At 41.9% G+C, this 20,186-nt stretch overlaps 1 protein-coding gene across 1 annotated transcript in view; it reads right to left on the bottom strand.

Annotated features, from left to right (window-relative positions):
* Positions 1-112: 112 nt before the first annotated feature.
* The window catches only part of si:dkeyp-9d4.3 (caskin-1), a 30,958-nt gene continuing 10,884 nt past the window's right edge, over positions 113-20,186 (bottom strand). Inside the window, exons 2-22 of the mRNA XM_053615583.1 lie at positions 16,121-16,172; positions 14,929-15,026; positions 14,674-14,819; positions 14,193-14,288; positions 13,981-14,102; positions 12,411-12,519; positions 11,898-12,006; positions 10,611-10,705; positions 9,650-9,764; positions 6,996-7,235; positions 6,227-6,328; positions 5,874-6,055; positions 5,698-5,767; positions 5,099-5,208; positions 4,844-4,954; positions 3,719-3,820; positions 3,475-3,613; positions 2,236-3,026; positions 1,450-2,026; positions 493-1,237; positions 113-377 (exon numbers count right to left, since the gene is read on the bottom strand). Coding sequence (XP_053471558.1) covers positions 281-377; positions 493-1,237; positions 1,450-2,026; positions 2,236-3,026; positions 3,475-3,613; positions 3,719-3,820; positions 4,844-4,954; positions 5,099-5,208; positions 5,698-5,767; positions 5,874-6,055; positions 6,227-6,328; positions 6,996-7,235; positions 9,650-9,764; positions 10,611-10,705; positions 11,898-12,006; positions 12,411-12,519; positions 13,981-14,102; positions 14,193-14,288; positions 14,674-14,819; positions 14,929-15,026; positions 16,121-16,172 — 4,208 coding nt within the window. The 3' untranslated portion in view covers positions 113-280. The remainder of the gene's footprint in view (positions 378-492; positions 1,238-1,449; positions 2,027-2,235; positions 3,027-3,474; positions 3,614-3,718; positions 3,821-4,843; positions 4,955-5,098; positions 5,209-5,697; positions 5,768-5,873; positions 6,056-6,226; positions 6,329-6,995; positions 7,236-9,649; positions 9,765-10,610; positions 10,706-11,897; positions 12,007-12,410; positions 12,520-13,980; positions 14,103-14,192; positions 14,289-14,673; positions 14,820-14,928; positions 15,027-16,120; positions 16,173-20,186) is intronic.

Here is a 20,186-nt window from a genome sequence, read left to right as displayed (position 1 = left end):
TGTGCTTATCTCTGGAAGCAGCATGAGAACAGTCCGTACATCCTGGCTCCAAAACCTTCACCAAACGTCGATGTTTCAGGGATTTAACGTTTTAAACCCAAGATCTCTGCCTTCCAGTAGGTCCTTTTTTTTAAAAAAAATCCTTGATAAGATCAACAAATCAGTGTTTATTCGTTTATTCATTGAAGCGTGGCTTTAAACAGATCAGGCGCTCAGATGAAGACGATGCTGTGCTTTTCTGTTTACGATTTACTTTGTGCTTTTTTTTGCTTTTTCTTTTTTAATCCAGCATGGCATCCAACTGGTCAGCGAGGTCATCGAACATGCTTCCAATATCATCAAGAATGTTGACTGTGCTTTTATTCTCCGTTGCAGAACTGGAACACAAGAGAAAGAAAAAAAACAAGGTGGGATTTGAAAATATTTATTCATTTTAATTAGTATCAACTGATATTTATTAATTGTAATATTTAATGATGAATTAAAAAATACTTGTCTTCGGTCATGATCCTTTCCTCTACAACCTCCAGTGCTGCAGCTAAGGAGGCACTGGTCTCGTCTAGCCTTAGCTGGTTTATTTCTTCTTCTCCATGAATTCTGCCTTCATCCGTTCCGCTGACATTTGGCACCCTCTGTCGAATTTCATCTGCAGTTACAACGCCATCTTCTGTTGTGCTTTCGATGTCTCCTTCGATCTGCATCTGTCTGGCCACACCCACTTTCCTCCGCCTCATCAGCACCTGCTCTGATCCCTCTGTGAGCTTTGTGACCTCGCTGGAAGTTCCCATCTCTTGCCCCTTAATCACTGCTATCTCTTTCCTTTGTCTCTTTTGCTCGTCATCCTCGTTGTGTTTTTCCACCTCTCGTGGCTCTGCCTCAAAAGGGCTGGGAATGTCCACTGACAGCCCTGCCATGGAAGATCTCGGGGGTTTGACTGGGGCAGATCCGCACCCAGGGGTAGAAGGAGTTTGGGGGGTTTGGGGGCTCTGAGCGGGAGATGTCAAAGGTCGTGGGGACAAAGTGTGAGATTCTGCTGGTTTGGGGGTCGGGGTTGATGGACTGAGTATAGGATGATCCACTTGCTCGGGGAGAATGATAGAGGAGTGTGGGTGTGTGTTTAGGTCACTGGGTGGGGTAAGTGTGTGTGTTGGTAAGGGCTTCATTTTGATTGGTTTAGGAAGTGTAGGAGGAGGGCTTGGCTTTGGAGACACAGGCGGTGGAACTCTTTTGCCCTCCACTAAAGAGACAAAACCATCAGAGAAAAAATTATAAATATATACATAAGGTATATAATCTAATTCGAAAGAATCATAAACCCGACAAAATATTTTAAAGACTAGGAATGAAAAAAATTCACATAATGAGACGTAATTTCTGCTCTTTCAGCATGTCTTTAAGGCTGGTTTAGCAATTTCTCAGGAATTATTATCCATGTTAATTTAGCAATACCTGTGCTGTGTTGGTTCTCCGGTCCTGGAAGTGGGACTCTCCTGGTTGGGGTGGGAGGCTCAGGCTTCCTGAGGCCCAGAGATGGTTTGGGGGAAACTGGAGGCTTCAGCGCTCGCCGGAAATCCTCGCTCATATCACTTTCCCGATATACATGTTCCACCTCTGATACAGGTCTTACACGAATAGCAGCATCTGTCGCATCATCCCTCTGAGTGGGTGCTATTACTTTTGGCCGTCGTCTCACAGTGCTGGTCTCGTTGAGCTGGACCCTCTCGCTGCTCAAGTCGTGAGGTGTGCGGGGCCTCCTCAAGGTTGCCGTGGCATCCACACGTGACCACTCTTCTTGAGTGAGCATGGAGCGGGGGCGGGGCTCTGGGGTTGGTCTCTCAGGGAGTGTTTCCATTGGTTCATCAGTAATTCGCAGAGATTTGGTAACTTCGCCTCGTTCGGTGCCCTCTTGCTGTGCAATGGGGATCTCGTAGTCAGTTAAGGGGCCGCTGATGGTGCGACGGCGACTCTGGATCTCTTCGTCTAAACTCAGAGAGTCATGGTTTCGTCTGAGGATGTCCGGGCTCGCCTAGAAAACAGGGCAAATACTTACTCATTATCCCTATAAACCATATGTTAACAAAAAGATGAGGGAATCTCATCAGGAACTTAAACATTAAAACAAACCTAATCCGACCAGTGTGCCTCCTATTCATATCTCTTCATTCTGAATAACGTATTCATATTCATTACATCTAATGGATATGCTGTTGTTTGATTTCATAAAAACAGTGTTACCTGTAAGTAATTCCTGCTAGCTCCTTTGGCTCTGCCTCCTAATGTGGACATTTCTAGCATGGCAGCGATGTCTCGAACACTTCCTCCTAAAACCCCTGATTCAGAAGCAGGACCACAGTCGCTACGGCGGCGTTCTCGGTACGTCACACTTAGAAACGAATCACAAGGCTCATCTTGGTTGATCCCGCCCTCGTTTGGCAGGTTTCCCGTGGAGATGGAGGAGCAAGAGCGCTTTGGAGGTGTTGGGGGGCGCGTCTTCCTGCGAGGTCGTGTCGTGGCAAAGGACTGGCTACGGTTTACTCCTCCAACATCCAGGGAGGATGCACTACGGTTGGCTCCACCCACCGTGGCATACTTAGTGGATGTGTCAGGGAAGGGCGGGTCTTTCCGTCTGGGTAAAGGAGGTGTGCCATCCTCATCTTCCTCAGCTGCGCTTTCTTGGGGAAGGCAGAGCAACGGGACTGGGCGGCCTTGAGAATTCGAGCGAGGGGAGGAGCTTTTGACTTTAGTAGGTGTATGTGGTGGCGTATGGGCTGGACTATTGCATGATGCAGGCTTTTTTAGGGGAGGCGGAGCATTTGCTCGCTGTATACCACGCCCCTGGGTGGTGTGCCGTGGAGAGCCACGCCCTTCCATTCCTCGGCGCGTCCTTGGAGCAGGGGTGGATTCTGGAGCAGCTTGGCGTTTTGAAGTTGTGCTTTCGTCTGACTGCCTCGCCTTGCTGTAAGTGTCCTCCTCTTTCAGAGGCTCTCCCAGACGCTTAACGGCTAACATTAACTTCTTCTGATGTCCTGCAGGGCAAAGCAATTCATGAAAAATATTTGGTTGCTATAGTTACGCTATTAATATGATTAAATATATTGAAGAAATACTCCAATTTAATATCTATTCTCTGCATTTTCTACAGAACAGACAATCGTTTGGGAAGTTTTTACCTGTACTAAGAAAAAAACTCCTCTATCTGGAAGAGTTTCCAGTATCAGAAAAGCACTGAGCGCTGGAGACTGGTTAAAGACCAACCCTCTTCCTTGAGATCTACCTTTCTGTAGGTTTCATCTCCAACCAATATCTAAAACATCTGTTTAAGTTGATCAAGAACGTTTCAAGGCAACGATTAAATGGTCAGGTGGCCACGATTATGCTTGGAGCTAAAGTCTTTAGGAAGGTAGATCTCCAGGAACAGGGTTGCTGACCACTGCTTTAAGCTAATAATAGTCACTGAATTAGACTCTTCAGTACCCAGCTTGGTGATGCCGATCTCCTGCAAGTCCTCCAGGGTGATGTCACTGACAAAGTCCATGTTGTCGTAGCCATTCTGAACAAGAGTCTGATAGTACTGACTAAGTCCAATCAAGGACAACCACTCAGCTAGGCTGGTCTACAGGGACATGAAGATAAAGAGACCATGAAGACCACCCGTCTCCACAATGACAGGAAAACATGAAATGAAATGCACTCAAGAACATTTTGATAAACGTCTTACTGGTTTCTCTTTAGGTATCCAGTCAGGAATGCTCAGTTTGACGATCTCGGACAGCATCTTTTTCCTGTGCCCAGGTTTTGTCACCCCAATTGCTACGAGATCCTGGAGTTCAAACATAATTAGGTCAAGATTTCTGTTTAAAACTCATTCAGAGTTGATGATGCCAGTTCAAAAGTTACATCTATGCTTATGCAGACAAAGTTCCATGTAAGTCACTTTTCTTGGCTCCATTTTTAGATTATTAAAATTACCTTGGAATAGCAATGATATATGAATGAGAAAAGCATTACAATAAATTTTATAGACATATTGCCAATATATTACTGTATGCATACTGTAGTCCAAAGTGTAATTATCATATTAATCACTACAAATGTAACAATATGGCTTCCGCCCTCTTTATTCATTATGAATTTTAAGATATTAAAAATATTATACGGTTAAACATTATAGGGTTAAAAGCCTAAACGTTTCTAATTGTTAAAGGAGAAAAAGTTAAAACATCTAATATTACTTCAGGTGGTTGCTAGGCTGTTGCTAGGTGGTTGCCATGGGGTTGCTAGGTGCTTGCTATGATGTTCCAGGTGTTGCTAGGATGTTGCGATTCTTACGGGGATTGCCAGACTGTTGTTAGTGATTGCTATAGTGTTGCAAGTTTGTTCTTAGGGTGTTGCTAGGTAGTTACTACAGTATCTCATGTGGTTGCTATGTGATTGCAAGATTGCTGTTGTGGTATTCCAGGTGGTTGCTAGGGTGTTGCTGGGTGGTTGCCAGGCTGGTGCTAGGTGGTTGACATCGGGTTGCTAGGTTGCTGCTGGTGGTTGCTATGGTGTTGCTAAGTAGTTACTGTGGTATCCCAGATGATTGCTAGGTTGTTGCTATAGTATTCCAAATGGTTGTTAGGGTGTTGCTAGGTCTTCAGAGGTTGTTGCCAAGTTGTTCCTATGGTATTCCAAGTGGTTGATATGGTGTTACCATGTTGATGTTGCCATGTGGTTGCTATGAAATGCCAGGTGGTTGTTAAGTGGTTGCTGAGATGTTACGAGGTGGTTGCTATGGTGTTGCTTGGTGGTTGCTGTGGTATAGCCCTGATATACAGTACAGTATGTAGCCATGCGCAGGTACCTCTGGTGACATCCTACTGATGGTCTGAAGGTCGTATCCAGCTGTTAGGAAGTTTGCGGTGTAAAACTGCAGCTGAGCGCTAGTAAGCCATTCAGCCACGGCCTCAGAGCTCTACAACACACACAATTTATTATCAATGTGATATACAACTTGTTGTATGCAGATGTGTTCAATTCCTTTTGCTTATCACTTTAGTTCATTTGAAAAATAGAATCTTTCATTCTTACTATCTAAACCAATATTTTGGTCACTTGCCTTGCTTTCTGTTGCAGCACTATCTTTTCTCTGTAGTAAAGGATCAACAAATGTTTTTTTCTTTTCTGGACGTGGACCACCAGGTGTACTCTGGGTAAGTTGTGAAGAACCTGCAGCACACAAGAAAATGTTATTACTACAGCCCAGGGGACTTTTACAAAATGTTGGTATTACAGAGTATCTAGTGAAGATTTTGCAAAAAAGTTGTTTTTTTGGGTAAAGTTCCTCGTATTCAGAGTCGGGTTACTCAGCTGCTTAATTCAATTTTCCGGGCTTCACATTCAGATTGTTAAAATCTCCTGCGTCTAGTTCATGCCTCGGAGGTTGCCAGATTTATCAAAAGCGTCTGAGACAGGGTTTTTCCAAAATTAGCTCAAGTTAAGCTCGTGTAACTTCTGAATGGAGCTTAAGTCTGTAGTTACGTCTGAGATCTGTATACCGATGTGCACAATTTTGGTAATTAAATTTCTGAATACAGCCTTATCGGACGCATAATTACGGAGTTTACATACATGAAGAATGAATGGAATCTGAACTGTGAACGTATATGATGAATAAGAACAGTTCCTGGTTGTGGTCTGGACCCAACTCTATGGTACCTGCACTGGGGTCCTGCTCCAGGAGATGTTCTTTCGCTTTTGCAGACTGAGACAGCACAGTGGCCAGCAACTAAAACACACACACACACAAACACACACACACAAAATCAGCCTTTTAATGAGAGAAATTGTATTTCCAGTAAAAGATTTGGAGTTTTGGAGTGTGTTTGTCGCACCTTCACCCCCTCGGCCTGTGCGTGTAGCCCGGGTACGTTTACACCATGTGTGTTGAGCCCTGTGGAATGTGTTGGCGTGGTTGGGACGGGCACGGGGGAGCTTGCAAGATGAGCATTGGCGTTGTCCACCGGACCACTGACTGAAGAGCGCCCGCTGGTCAGACTCCCTGTGCTGCCAGCGCCTAATGATGACAAATAAGGAACAAATAATATGTAAGTAAACAAACTAAACAAGGCGCAGTACGCGTTTTGTCTCCATTTAGCACAACTCATTCAGCATGTTGACGACTACACTGAACACAAGTTTTCCCTCGTGTGTGTGTGTATGTGTGTAAACAAACCTTTATCCATACCTGCTAAAGGTTTTCTCAGGACCCAGATCTCCTCACTGGAACTGCTTTGCTGCCCACTTAACGTCGGGGAGCCATGGGGGCTGGACACAGAACCTCGGGAACCTGAAAAACACACACACACACGCAGATTTATACACATGCCAGTATACCACTGGCAAAAAGATATACAAAAAGAAAGCAGGACATTATATTAAGGGGACCAAAGAAAATGTGCTTATTTTTTTAGATATTTAAAAATACATTAAACCTGAGACAAATCTATCTTTCTGTTTGCCAAATCTTGCACATTATTTTCTTCATTATTATAAAATAACACCACATAATGAATTGGTAACATCCACTCGAAACACTAACTGTCTTCGATTAAACCTGACCTCCATTTGATCAACAGGAACATACTCTTTGACTCGGTGAGAATGGTTTGGTCCAAAATAAAAACAGTTCTCGGCAGTAGACTCGGCCTTAGAGGGCCTAAAATATCATTTGCTTGGCTTACACTTTTATCTTAAGCAAAATTATAAGTGACTCCGAAAAACACTACTAGATCTTTGTTGATCTTGAGGAAGACCAACACTGGCCATCAAAAATAACTTTTCAATAACAAATTTATTCATTTGTAAGCAAATTACCTCTACAGGATCCGTGCTATAGCATATATAGACATCATTTCCTACAATCATACTCTTGTGATTACAAAATTTACATCAATTCATGTTACAAGCCCATACTGTATGTGTGTGTGTGTGTGTGCACTCGTGTGTGTTTGTACCTGTCTCTCTTTTCGGCCCCACTGAGCGGGAGGAGGGCGGTTCAAACGCAAATGAGCTGCAGGTGGGTGTGTTATACCCGAATGAGGTGAACAGGGGCTGATGGGAAGAGATCAGGGAGGGAGGAGGGGGCAGGGAGGTCAGGGGAAGAGAGAGAATGTGGGAGTCACCGTTCACCATGGCAACTGAGCCAATTGCCGGCGGACGGATGTGTATCTTAAGATACTGCTGAGTAGAGGGTCCTGGGCACGACGGAAATAATAACACAAATGACACCAAAACACGAGACGACACGACACGACACGACAAGGGGAAGGAAAGACAAAATAAAACATGTTCAAGAAAAAAAACAGCTAACTCTAAGCACTAAACTTTACAGATCCTAACAACTTATCAAATGAAAAGAGCTTTCTGAATAGCATGCAAGGAGGAAATCAAAACGTGTGTGTACTGTTACAGTAACATGACAATCATTCCAATGCAAAAGACACACTTACAACAATCAACTATAAAGATATGTAGCATTGCATGCCTCATAGAGTCATGTATGTACAGTGAAAGGTGGGGGAATGCATGGAGTTCTAATCTAAAGGGTTCTTCCACACCTATTTGTCCATTTTCCAAGTCCAATAGAGCAAAAGGGATACTTTTGGTTTCAAAACTGCTTTTAATTCATTCATTCATTTTCCTTTTACATTTCCTGGTGAGGGTCTCAGTGGCAGCTGGCTGAGAAAGAGTCCAGACTTCTTTATCTCCAGCCACAGATTTCATATCCTCCTGGGTTGTGTGGTTCCCCAGATGTTCCCAAGCCAACCGTGAAATATAATTTAGAGGGACATGCCTGATGAAGCACTACTAGGAGCTGATTTGAGCTTGTTATCCTTTGAATTTTGAAGATCAGCTTCTTTACTCCATGGCACCCCTGGATTGTCAGGTTCATCTCCATCATAGAGAGTAAGCCCAGAAACCCTGAAGAGGAACCTCATTTTCATGTCAGTATTCAAGATCTTAATCTTTCAGTCGCTACCCAACGATAAGGACTAAAAGTGAGGACAGGGATGTAGATTGCTTGAAACTTCATCTGCAAACTGACTTCCTGTTTCAGCACCACTAGACAGGCGCGCCAAATGCTGCCGCTCACCCGATCTCACACTCTCTATTTCCATCCTTCGTGAGTAATATCCCAAGATACTTCAACTCCTCCACCAGGGGCAAGGTCTCTTCTATGATCTGAGGAGAGCATGCCGCTTGCTTCTGTAAAATAACCGTGGGTGGCCTTGTGCAGATTTTCATTCCAGCAGCTTCATAGTCAGTAGTGAAAGGTAAGTGCATGTCGGAGGGAGCAAGTAACACTACCCCAGATGTCCATGCAACACTGAAAAGCTAACAAAAAAAAACAATTTTGTCCAGTACCTTCAATTTATCCAACCCTGCTACTATGAAGGTTGGCACTTAACGCCAGTGACCTTTGCCACAGAGATGTACTTCAACACACCAGAGATTTCAGGCACTGCCTCCTGAAGTGAAGGCCTAACCAGTGGTATAAGGAGTTCCTTAAAATGCTCCGTCCACTGTTCAACACTAGAGGTCAACACCCCACTGTGCTTGCTTAGCAGAGCTTGTGCATGGAATCATCTCCCCTCCTGAGGCACCGAATGTTTTGCCAGAACATCTCTGGAGTCAGCAAAAAGTCCCTTTCCATGGCATTTCCAAACTTCCATTTTTTTAGGACTGCTATAGCTGTAATCCTGCAAAACTGCCATGTGTTCTGAAGATTTGGACCAACAAACAAAAGAGAAGATGGACAGTTGATGTGATACAAAAAAAAAGTTTTTTTAAAAGGGGTTATTTTTATAATTAGATAATCAATTATTCAGCGCGAAACACTGTGTTCTCCGTGGGTCTTTTTGGATCTCTGCGTCCTCTTGATAAGGTTTGTTTACATTTTTTTCACTATATGTCTGGCCCGTGAATTTTAGTTTTTAACCCTACATACACACCTCAGCCCTTTTTTTTTGGTTTTGTTTCATTTATGTGGGGCACACGTATCTTACTCTGATTCAGACTTGGCAAACGGACTAATACCCGAAAAAACGCACTAAACGAATTTATCCCTCTACCTGACGGTGATTGCGTGTCCGCGTGCATGATGTGACGTGTATTTCTAGATGGAATGATACCAAAAACGTGAGTGGGAGGAAAAAGGAGAATGGAAATGAAGACACGACTGGATAGAAATGGACTCTCATTATCATCTTTCCATCTCTCTCTCTCTCCTCCCGTCCGGCTGACCGTTCTAATTAAAATCACTGTGAGGAAGTGTTGCACGCTCAGAGGTGGCGAGTGCACACACACACACACACACACACACACACACACGCAAAAAAAAACTCTATCTTATTTTCCCACACCCAGATTCGCCACTGATGATTTATTTATTTATTTAAAATAAATCTTTGGTGTTATTTTTATATTTGGTATTATCAGCTTAATCTATGTGTGGGACACACAGGCATCTCTTCTTCTCTTACACACACACACACACACACACAAAGCACTAAGAAGTTGCGTGTAGCACATGGATGAGTTAGTTCAAACTAGGACATCAGCGTAGGTCACATGACCACAACAGTCATGTGATTACACCGTGGCGCACCTGCCCTCTTGATGACCTCCACCATGTTGGAGGGGAAGTAGCCGACGCGGTCGTTTCCTGTGCGGTTGTCGTGGATACAGCCTTTCCAGCGGCCGTCGGAGTGCTGTTCCAGGACCTGAAAATAAAACCGCGCTTTACTACAACTAGTCATCTATACGCTAGGTACGTTTAAAGAAGACACACATCTTAATCATAGACGTTGCTCATCCATACGAGCAAAGTTTTTATGGATAAAATTATGAATGAACTTAAAGCGAGCTGTTAGCATTACAGATGAGTGCTTGGTCAGCTTAGCCTTCGAACCATCGGAGGCTGTCAGAACTGTCTGAGCACAATATAAATAACAAAGAAAATACATAACAATAGGATGTGCTGGATCAAGTGCTATTCTATACGTATATTCTAGCCGTTTTGTTCAATTAAACCAGCAAATAATGTGATAATGTGAATTAGGACTATTTGTGTAGCAATATATTAAATTCCCATTAGATTTATTTCCGTGTTCGCCATCTTCTCTGTCTATCCGTCATCGTATTAGTGTTTTTATTTTTTCATTGTGTCTTCTTTTTTTTTTTTATTAAACCAATGGGTGTGTAAAAACAGTGGCGTAAGTAAATCCAGCAGATGGCACTGTACACTGTGTAAAGTCTGAAAAAGCCATGATCAAATGGTCTGCACTTATATAGCGCTTTTATCCAAAGCACTTTACACTGTGTCTCATTCACCCATAAACACACACACTCACACACTAATGGTAGCACAGCTGCCATGCAAGGCGCTTGGGGTTCAGTGTCTTGCCCGAGGAAACTTCGGCATGTGGAGTCATGTGGGCTGGGAATCAAATTGCCAACCCTACGATTAGTGGACAACCTGCTGTACCACCTGAGCCACAGCCGCACCCCCCCCCCCCCCACCAAATAAAAAGTGTCTCTTCTCTATGTGTTGCACTCTGGGTAATTACCGTGATGATGTCGCCTGTTTTGATGTTGAGGCTCGTCAGGTCATAGTTGTTGCAGTAGTCTTTGAGTGCCCTCACTTGCATAGCTGCAGAGGCATCTGTATACACACACACACACACACTGTTTTGTATATAATCGTGTGTAACCCTAACCCTAACAGCTTATACAGGGACTTGTACGCCGGACACTCTGTGTAATCTGAGGTGAATACCAGATTTAAAATGCAGAAGTAAAGAACGTTTGTCTGTAAGGAAAACGTTTCTTCGACGTGTATGGAAGGAGTCTCCAGTGTCAGTGCTTTGGGAAAGTCTGTTTAGGATGGGAAAGTCTGATGCATTTTGTTTTTAAGAAAAAGCAAATGGGGCATGAATGGGTCCAGGGGGGAAGCGATGTAGTGCGCCACCACATTTACTGTACATGTATCCGTACGTGTCCTCGTTTACAATAACGTACGTTTTAAAATTTCACTGAAATGCTGACTATCTCTTTTGAGTGAGCAGTGGTTTAAAAAAATGATGCTATTTGACTTACTATTCTAGATGTCGCGCAATTGTGGTGCAGCGTACTGACTGTTCCAGTCGGATTTAGCTACATAAAGTTGTTATTTTTGCCTAGTGGTCAAAATGGGAACTGCAACAAGCAGTACAGTATCTCACAAAAGTGAGTACACTTTTGGGCATGGGAGGGTGATGTCGACATCCCTGATGTCATCATGGAGGAGTGGAAGAGGACTCCAGTGGAACCTGTGAAGCTCTGGTGAACTCCATGCCCAAGAGGGTTAAGGCAGTGCTGGAAAATAATGGTGGCCACACAAAATATTGACACTTTGGGCCCAATTTGGACATTTTGGACATCAGCGGTTTAGACATTAATGTCTGTGTGTTGAGTTATTTTGAGGGGACAGCAAATTTACACTGTTACACAAGCTGTACACTCACTACTTTACATTGTAGCAAAGTGTCATTTCTTCAGTGTTGTCACATGAAAAGATATCAAATATTTACACAAATGTGAGGGGTGTACTCACTTTTGTGAGATACTGTACTTAGAGCTGCACTGGGACAGGAATCATGCTGCCCCATGCTCAGGGGAGGAGTAACACAGTTGAGCAAAGGTACATCAAGCGTGATAGCCTCATGGCTCCATTTTGTTTGATTTTGATAATGTCATTATTATTATGTCATATTGCAACAAAATCTATACTGTGCTGTATTACGACTAATATGTATAGTGGAGTGAAACCCATTCTCTCTCTCTCTCCGTCTCTCTCCATCTCTCTCCTTCCATACCTCTAAGCATCTGTTTAATCTCTCGGCTGGCTTGCGTCGTGGTGAACTGGTTTACAATGTCCAGTGCCGTCTGGCAGTACGTGTTCCTCACACTGGCACTAATGCCACTCTGGAAAAAAAAACACATCACTGACATGCAATCATAAATAACTTATTTTATTATTCAATATGGCTTTTATTTTATATTTAAAATTGAAATTATTGCATTTTTTTATTATTTCATTTTTTTTATTTAAACTTATTTTTTTATAAGTTTGCACTAATTAAATTATACATGTAAAATGACATATATATATATATATATATATATATATATATATATATACATATATTAAATTAGTGCTTTCCCATAATCACTTTTATATGCGCATACTAAATGTTGTACACAGAGCTTCATTTTATATGTATTTATTATTATTATTATTATTATTATTATTATTATTATCCGTGTAACATAGAAAAGTTTTTACATTACACATATTTGTTTTTTTTTTTGTTTGTTTCTTTACTCACGTCTAGAAGAAGGCGAACGGCATCGGTTTTTCCGCAGAGCGCAGCCTCGTGCAGCGCCGTGCCAGATTTCGTCTGCCGGTTTATGTCTATGCCAGCTTGGATTAGCAACCTGGAACAAGCACACACGCACACACACACACACACACACACAGAGGGCTCAGGGTTTATTCCCATATCTACTGCAAACACAGTGAGTCAACGAGTGCATTTGTGCTTGCAGCTATTGGAATGAAAACAAAGAAATTTTTCAAGAGAAATGTAAAAATAAATAAATAAATTCTAAAACGCTGTATATTTAATCAAAACGGTGTCGATTTTATGCTTCGTTGTATGTCCTGTTTAGAATCGGTCTCAAGATTCATCATTTTAATACGGGTGTAACGATATGGTTCGTGCACGTTATTTCCACTATCAATGGAATCATTTCATAGCTGGGGGAAAAACATTAAGTTAGGTAAAACACACAGACTAATTTCCATTCTTATGTTTGTGTGTGCTGTTTTCTAGAAGTAGTTGGAAAGGAGTGGAAGTTTATCCGAGACCTGGCAACCCTGCACTCCAGTGAACACTTTGCCAGAGAGCTAATGTTTCATTTTTGTTCCCTTTTAACGCACAGATTATACCGACACACACACACACACACACACACACACACTGTGTCATCATGTTTTCAGCACACGCTGTATCAAAAAATCATCCTGAATTCGAACATAGTGACCGTATGACGTAGCTAAAGATCGATATTCGTCCTGTGTCTTCAGTTTTGAGCCTAGGTATTCCTTTACCCCTTTCAGCAGGGCTTAGCTGAGCGTGTTTATGATTTATTTAGAGCGCTATCTTGTACAAATTAGCCAACACCCTATTTATAGAACGGCTTCGTTAGTCTCTTTATACAGTCTAGCGACGCTGATTTACTCTGACTCCGAGTTAAATTCCTTCCTTTCAATTATTCTACGTTTTCATAAGAACGTCCGTCCTCCCTCCTTCGTACGAAGTGGATTTAATACCGTTGTACTTTATTATAAAGGAGCTGCTGCAGATGCGACGCACTTTTCTGTTAGACATGGAGATGTTTTTGATCGATGTTTGTTTGTTTGCTTGTTTGGTTTTTTTTTACCACAAAGCGTAAACTCCTCTGTCCTGAAGATGTGGGAAAACGTACTGACTGAAACTGGACACTCCTTCCACAAATGTTGAATAATCATCAACAATTATACACGTTGTTGTTGTTGTTACTATAGAAACGGTAGCGCATTTTAATATAAATCTACAGATGAAAATGAATCAATAGCTTCTGACCAATCAGATTTGAGAATGAAACTGTATTCCATTTGGTTGACTGGGATCAAACTTTTTCGAACGAACGAACCGTCCCTGCTAAAGTCTTTGACCTTTTTACCCTTTTGTCCTCACTAAAGCCCCTAACATCTGTCCATTCTGTCACACCAGCGCAATTTTAACCATCCCTCGTGGTGTCATTATCTCCCCATAACACGATTTTAACGTTGGCCGGGTACATCTGCTGTCGCACGACGACGTAAAGTCGAGTTATTCAGCGCTCAGCTCTCACTTGATGATGTCGATGTGTCCGTTTTTGGCAGCCAGGTGAAGAGGGCTGATCCCGTTGGGATCCGACGGCTTCGGTTCCAACATGGCGGCGCACATATTGCTGCTCAGGAGTAGTTGCACCACCTATAACACACACACACACACACACACACAGAAATCTTTTAGCTCGGCTAAGACGACCTCTTAATTACCTCTGCCTTTTGAGAAACTGACCAAGACACGTCCAAATTCGCAGGCCAAGTCCAGAGGGGTTTTTCCAGCGTGATCTCTGATGCAGGGGTTGGACTGGTGCTGCAACAGCATCTCGCTCTACGAGGAAAACACACCGTCACTAACCTGAACATAAATGCAAGCGTACATCTAGTCAGTATTTACGTGAGGAATATTGTTTGTTAATAATACGTTGTTTAGTTTTTTCCCGCAAAACAGGCGGAAATTCCATTTGTAAAAAGAGTTGAACACTTTGGAGGATAGATGGCGCTATTCAGCAGCTTATCAAATAGCACTTGATCCAGCACATCCTCTTATAGTGCGTTTTATTTAGTTTTTATACAGTTAACGGTGCGCCAACCTTTAACTTCCTCCGACGACTTCTTCACTTATATTATAGAAAAATAATGTCATTCTCTTCAGACAAAACTGTGTTGTTTTATTACAAAAAGAACTGTACGTATATGTGCTCATGAGCACTCACTCCATCGTAGTGGCCGTGTTGAGATGAGAGGTGCAACGGAATCTGTCCCTCATCCGATTGGCTGTTGACTGACGATCCCGCCTTCAGCAGCATTTTCATCGGCTCGCATTTTCCCTGCCAGGCAGCGTAGTGCAGCGGTCGCATCCCTGACGACAAGCGCAGGAGAGGACGTGAACGTTAACAAGGCAGAACGACAAACAGACATCGTCCATTAACGTGTGTGTGTGTGTGTGTGTGTGTGTCTATTACTTTCACCTTTCTGATCTTTGATATCAACGACGGCTTGTGAGTCCAACAGCAGAGCTATCAGCTCCATATTACCATTCAAAGCAGCATGGTGAAGGGCCGAGAACCTGCAAAACACGCACAAACACACACACACACACACACACACACATACACCATGCAATTTTTTACACACACATGGAGCTGTGCTTGTACTTTTTCTCTACTCCCTAACTGACAAACTGAGCACACGACTCTGACCTACTTCCATTAGTAAGAGCTTCTCACACACACACACACTCTCTCACACACACACACACACACACACACTGTACTGTACATCCTTCATCCATTCATTAACCCATTAACCAACTATTACATAAGAAAGAAAGTCTATTGTTACCAACCTGAAGTTGATTACTTTCCTACAACAGCACATCTCCAAACAACATTTATTTATTTTGTATCCATTTATAGCTACATTTAAATTCGTCTAACGTCACTTAAAAATCATTTTGGACGGACTTTTGCACATATTCTTCGAGAAGGGCCTTTTTTACGAACCCTACACTGCTAAACGATTTAACATTTTACATTCATAAACATTGTTGGGTTTTTATTCCACTCTTGAAAAATGCTTACATTATAATTAGCGTTAGCATCAAAACGCTGAGCACGCTAAGCACTTCCTGTGAAGCGTTGAAGCGCTTCGTTACTTCACGCTTTTAAAATGAGGAAAGGTTTTAGCGCAGGCCGATAAGTACGAGTGCGTTCGGCTACGAGCTTGGACACGCAGGTCTGATCAGTTTTCGTGATTGTTTAGAATAAAGTATAAATATAACTCGAGCGTGATCACACCGGAGACTGTTATTTATTTTTCTAAAAGAAATTTTTTAAACCTTTGCCTATACATAAAGTCTTTTTAAAAAATAACCTACGGGGGTGGGGGGGGGGGGGTTATTTATTTTGTTGTCCACTCATCCCCTAAAATCAACGCAAAGTTCTTCTGACTGATCACCTTTATAATATTCTGTATTGATGGGTATGGTCTCTTCCAGGATGACTCCGCCCCCTAAGCACGGGGCAGGGCATGAGGACTCGCTAGACTTGTTACCGCATCAAAACCAATACAATAATACACGTTACGTTGTTTTTTCCCCATTCGTTTGTCACGTGTTTGTGTGTGTAGAACATGCGTCTGAACTTGTTTAACCGAACTTACCCGTCTGTGTCCTGAAAATTCACGTTGATCCGCTTGGCCGAACCCAGGAGCTCTGAATGACAGAGGAACAGAAACAAATTACGGCTTCGTTACTTCGTGACGCTTCCACTACGACGTTAACTGTTAATAATTCGTAGCCGATAACTGATTTTTATCTGCTAATTGTAAATAAACTGTCGGTCAGCTAATCCTTCAACCCGTGAGCGTGTTCTCTTTCCAGGACGGTATGTTGTGTTGTTCGATTAATCCAACTCAAAACAAATAGCAAATGTAAAACAATTATAAAATACACACCATTCTGATTTCATGACCTTGATTTAGTGTCTCGTAGCTACAGTGAAGGATCTATCAGCGCAGGATATAAACAAATACAATGTGCTGGATCAAGTGCTATTCTAATAATAAGGGTCAGCCATTTTATTAACGCTATTTCCAAAATAAAAATGAAAATGTCGTCTACTCAAGAAAAATGTGGAAATCTTTGAAGCATGAAACGCACGATAATCCGAGCGCGTGCGTAACTTTCGCTCCGACGTAAACATGCCTTCAACAGCTCATATACTAGACCGCGAGGACGGGTCGAGGGACTCGCCAGCAGAGGGCGCTCCGCCAAATAGCTTGTTATTTTAACCATAAAATGTTTTTCAGACCGGATAAATGCATACAAAGCCATTCTTTTACATCTAATTAAATTTAATCTACTTATAATGACGTTACGATTTTAGTCCTGGGGAATAAAGGTCTCGTTTCCGTGGATGTTAGGGGGCAGGGGGAGAAAAAAAAAACAAAAAAAAAACACGCCGGCGCTTGTAAAAGCGTTGATGATGAAATTTCACTGTAGGGAATCCGAAAAGCAGTAGGTAGAGCTCCTTAGTAATTACACAAGCATGAAACTTGCATCATGGCTAGATATTAACACACACACACACACACACACACACACACACACACACACACATATAACGGTTCCACTAGAGTAAAAATACCCAATGGTGCATAACAGAAATGTATTTTATAGTTAAGAACCAGATTCCGTTACCAATCGCTCTAGACTCCAGATGTGAACGCAGCATGCCAGATTCTCTGTGTGTGTATGTGTGTGTATGTGTGTGTGTGTGTGTGTGTGTGTGTGTGCAAAATGAGAGTGGTCCAGATGGCAGCTTTCTCAAAGGGAGTGTGAGACTGAAAACGAGAGGGTGTGTGTGTGTGTGTGTGTGTGTGTGTGTGTGTGTGTGTGTGGAGGGATGAAGATTGGAAAAATATGTAAATGCTGGAAGATATTGCGTTAAACACTGAAACAGTATTATTTGTTTGTGTGTGTGTGTGTGTGTGTGTGTGTGTGCATGCGCCGTTAATAATGCTTTTCATTATATTTAACATGCTCATGAATTCAGTCCATGGCACATAAACCAGCATTTTTCACACTCCGTGATTCTCAGATTAATTCATTTGTATCTAATTAACATTCATTAGCTAATTACGAGCTTTTTTTTTTATTTGTTTTTCTGTTTTCTTTTATTTAAAATTCTGAATAAAAAAGTTTAATAGCTTTACAACAAGATATTTTGCATCAGTTACACTCCTACAGTTACTTGATGATTTATCACACACACACACACACACACACACACAAGGTGGCTTAAAACACCTGACAAAAGATCAAACAGCAGCATTTAACATCTCTATGGTGACGCAAAGTAGGCGGAGTCACTTGAACACACACATGAACACATGCACACTCAGCGTGAGGCGTTTGGGGAAAACAGTCAGACATGATAAATTATTCATATCTCTATCACTACACGCTCCTAGGAGATAGTTTCCATGGAAACCTTCATCACCATGATGATGATGATGATGATGATGGGCTGCCGTACAGGATCCTGAACTGAACTCTGGGTCTGAATGCGTGATACAAGGTGTCGATTCGTTTCCTATAACAGCGTTTCCTCTGACCGTAGTTCCGGCCGTACGTTGTCGTTTCCATAGCAACAGGGGCCGGTACGGCAGACGCCGGAGACTCCTTCCGTAAATAAACATCGCCTCAGAGAAAAGTTCACCTTAGCGATGATTTACACACGTTTACACAAGTTGCTGCGAGCGAGCTGTTACTATGGAAACGGTCACGTACCGTATTAGAACGTAAAACCCGCGCTGCTGTTTGTAGAAAACGCCAGAACAGCTCCCGGCCAATCAGAGTCCGGGATTCAGCGGCGTGTCGGAACTCGGCGTGTCCTGCTTCTGTTTTTATCTAAAGAGACGTTTAATCTCTCCTCTGTGGAACAATCTGGGACAAGTGCTGTAATCTCAACACACACACACACACACACACACACACACACACACACACTCTATTCTCAGATCCTTTCACTGTAAATGTAATAATGTCCTGCGTGATGTGGAGAAAATCTGCCCGTGGTCTTTTCTTTTTAAAACGTATCTTTTTCCTTGTTTATTCTGACACTTCTCTCCGGAGCCCCTGAAGGGACATGGTGGTGGAAAAAATTTGGGATGAGAGAAAAAAATTTTCAAAGCTTTTGCGTTCTCTCACAAAACCTTTGCGTTCTCCCGAGAAAGTTTTGCGTTCCCTTTTTTCCACCACCGTGTCCCTTGAGGGTCTCCGTACTTTTCCACCGCGCCCACATGTTTACCGCTACTTTTCTTTCTGCCGTTCTTTCATCTCTTCTCTTTTTCTTTCTTTCTTTCTTTTTGTTTGGTATCTGTCTGTCTATCAATTTACTCTATCTATATATCTTTATTTTTCTTCCTTAATTTCCTTCTTTCTTTTTCATTTATCTTTCTGTTTCTTTTTTCTGTTTCACTTCTATCTCTCTTTCTGTATCTATTTTTCTTTTTCATTTCTTTCTTTCTTTTAGTTTCATATATATATATATATATATACATATATATATATATATATCCCTCCATCCGTCCATGTTTCTTTCATTCTTTTTTCTTTTTTGGTTTACTTTCCTTCTTTCTTTCTTTCTTTCTTTCATTTCTTTCTTTCTTTTACGAGAAATTAAACGGCTCAAACAGAGTAGGAGCATTACATTTTATTTTATTTTATTTTACAAAATAAACGAGAAAATACTTTATTTTACAAAATAAAACAAAATATAATAAACGACAGAAACCGCAGCACACCGTTTCCTTTCGCGTTTAACGTTACGTCGTTGACGTAATTTTATTTCATATCCTTTATATCTTTTCATTAAAGTTATTACTTTTTTTCAAATGATGTTGTTAGACATCCATCCGTCCGCTTCCTGGAGCACAGCATACGCTCTAATGCTGTGACACGCTACAAACAAACAAACAAACAATATAAATAAAATATATATTAAACTTTTTACTTTTTTTTTTTATTATTCAGTATTTAATGAATGTTGGGGCTCTTTTTGCTTACAACTTTTATATATTTTAATTTAAATTATTATTGGCAATTTAATAATTTGAGGATATATTTATACACACACACGACTCTCTCTTACATTCTCCGCAGGCTATTGCTACTCTAACTAGACCCTCATTAAATGAAGAGTGTGTGTGTGTGTGTGTGTGTGTGTGAGAATGTGGCACAACAATTGCTTTTTCCACTTGTCTGACCTCATATGTGACGCACGTGTCGATTTCGTGTCGAGTGTGTGACAACAGAGAGGCACCGAGCCAATTTCTCTCCTCTCTCTCGCTCGTATCACTCACCCAGTTACATCACTCACATCACCATCACACACTTCAACACGTGTGTGTGTGTGTGTGTGTGTGTGTGTGTGTGTGTGAGGTAGAAGTATTGGCACCCTTGCTAAAGATTTAAATAATAATAATAATAATAATAATAATACCGCTATGAACAAACGTGGTTAATTCGCTTCAACGTAGGATGATGATACGAGAGAAATTGCACCTTTTCATCGGGAAAATAAAACCTCTTAACTGCACACTTTATAACAACCCTCTAGCGTACAGCTCGGCTACAATCTACAGCGTGAAAGCAGCCGGGTGACGCCGCACGTTTAGCCGAATAACTTCGCTCAGCTTGATGTTACAACTTACAGCGCTGTGT

This window comes from Ictalurus furcatus, chromosome 26 (assembly GCF_023375685.1).
Source record: "Ictalurus furcatus strain D&B chromosome 26, Billie_1.0, whole genome shotgun sequence".
NCBI classification, from domain to species: Eukaryota; Metazoa; Chordata; class Actinopteri; order Siluriformes; family Ictaluridae; genus Ictalurus; species Ictalurus furcatus.
This window is presented reverse-complemented; position numbering and strand designations above follow the sequence as displayed.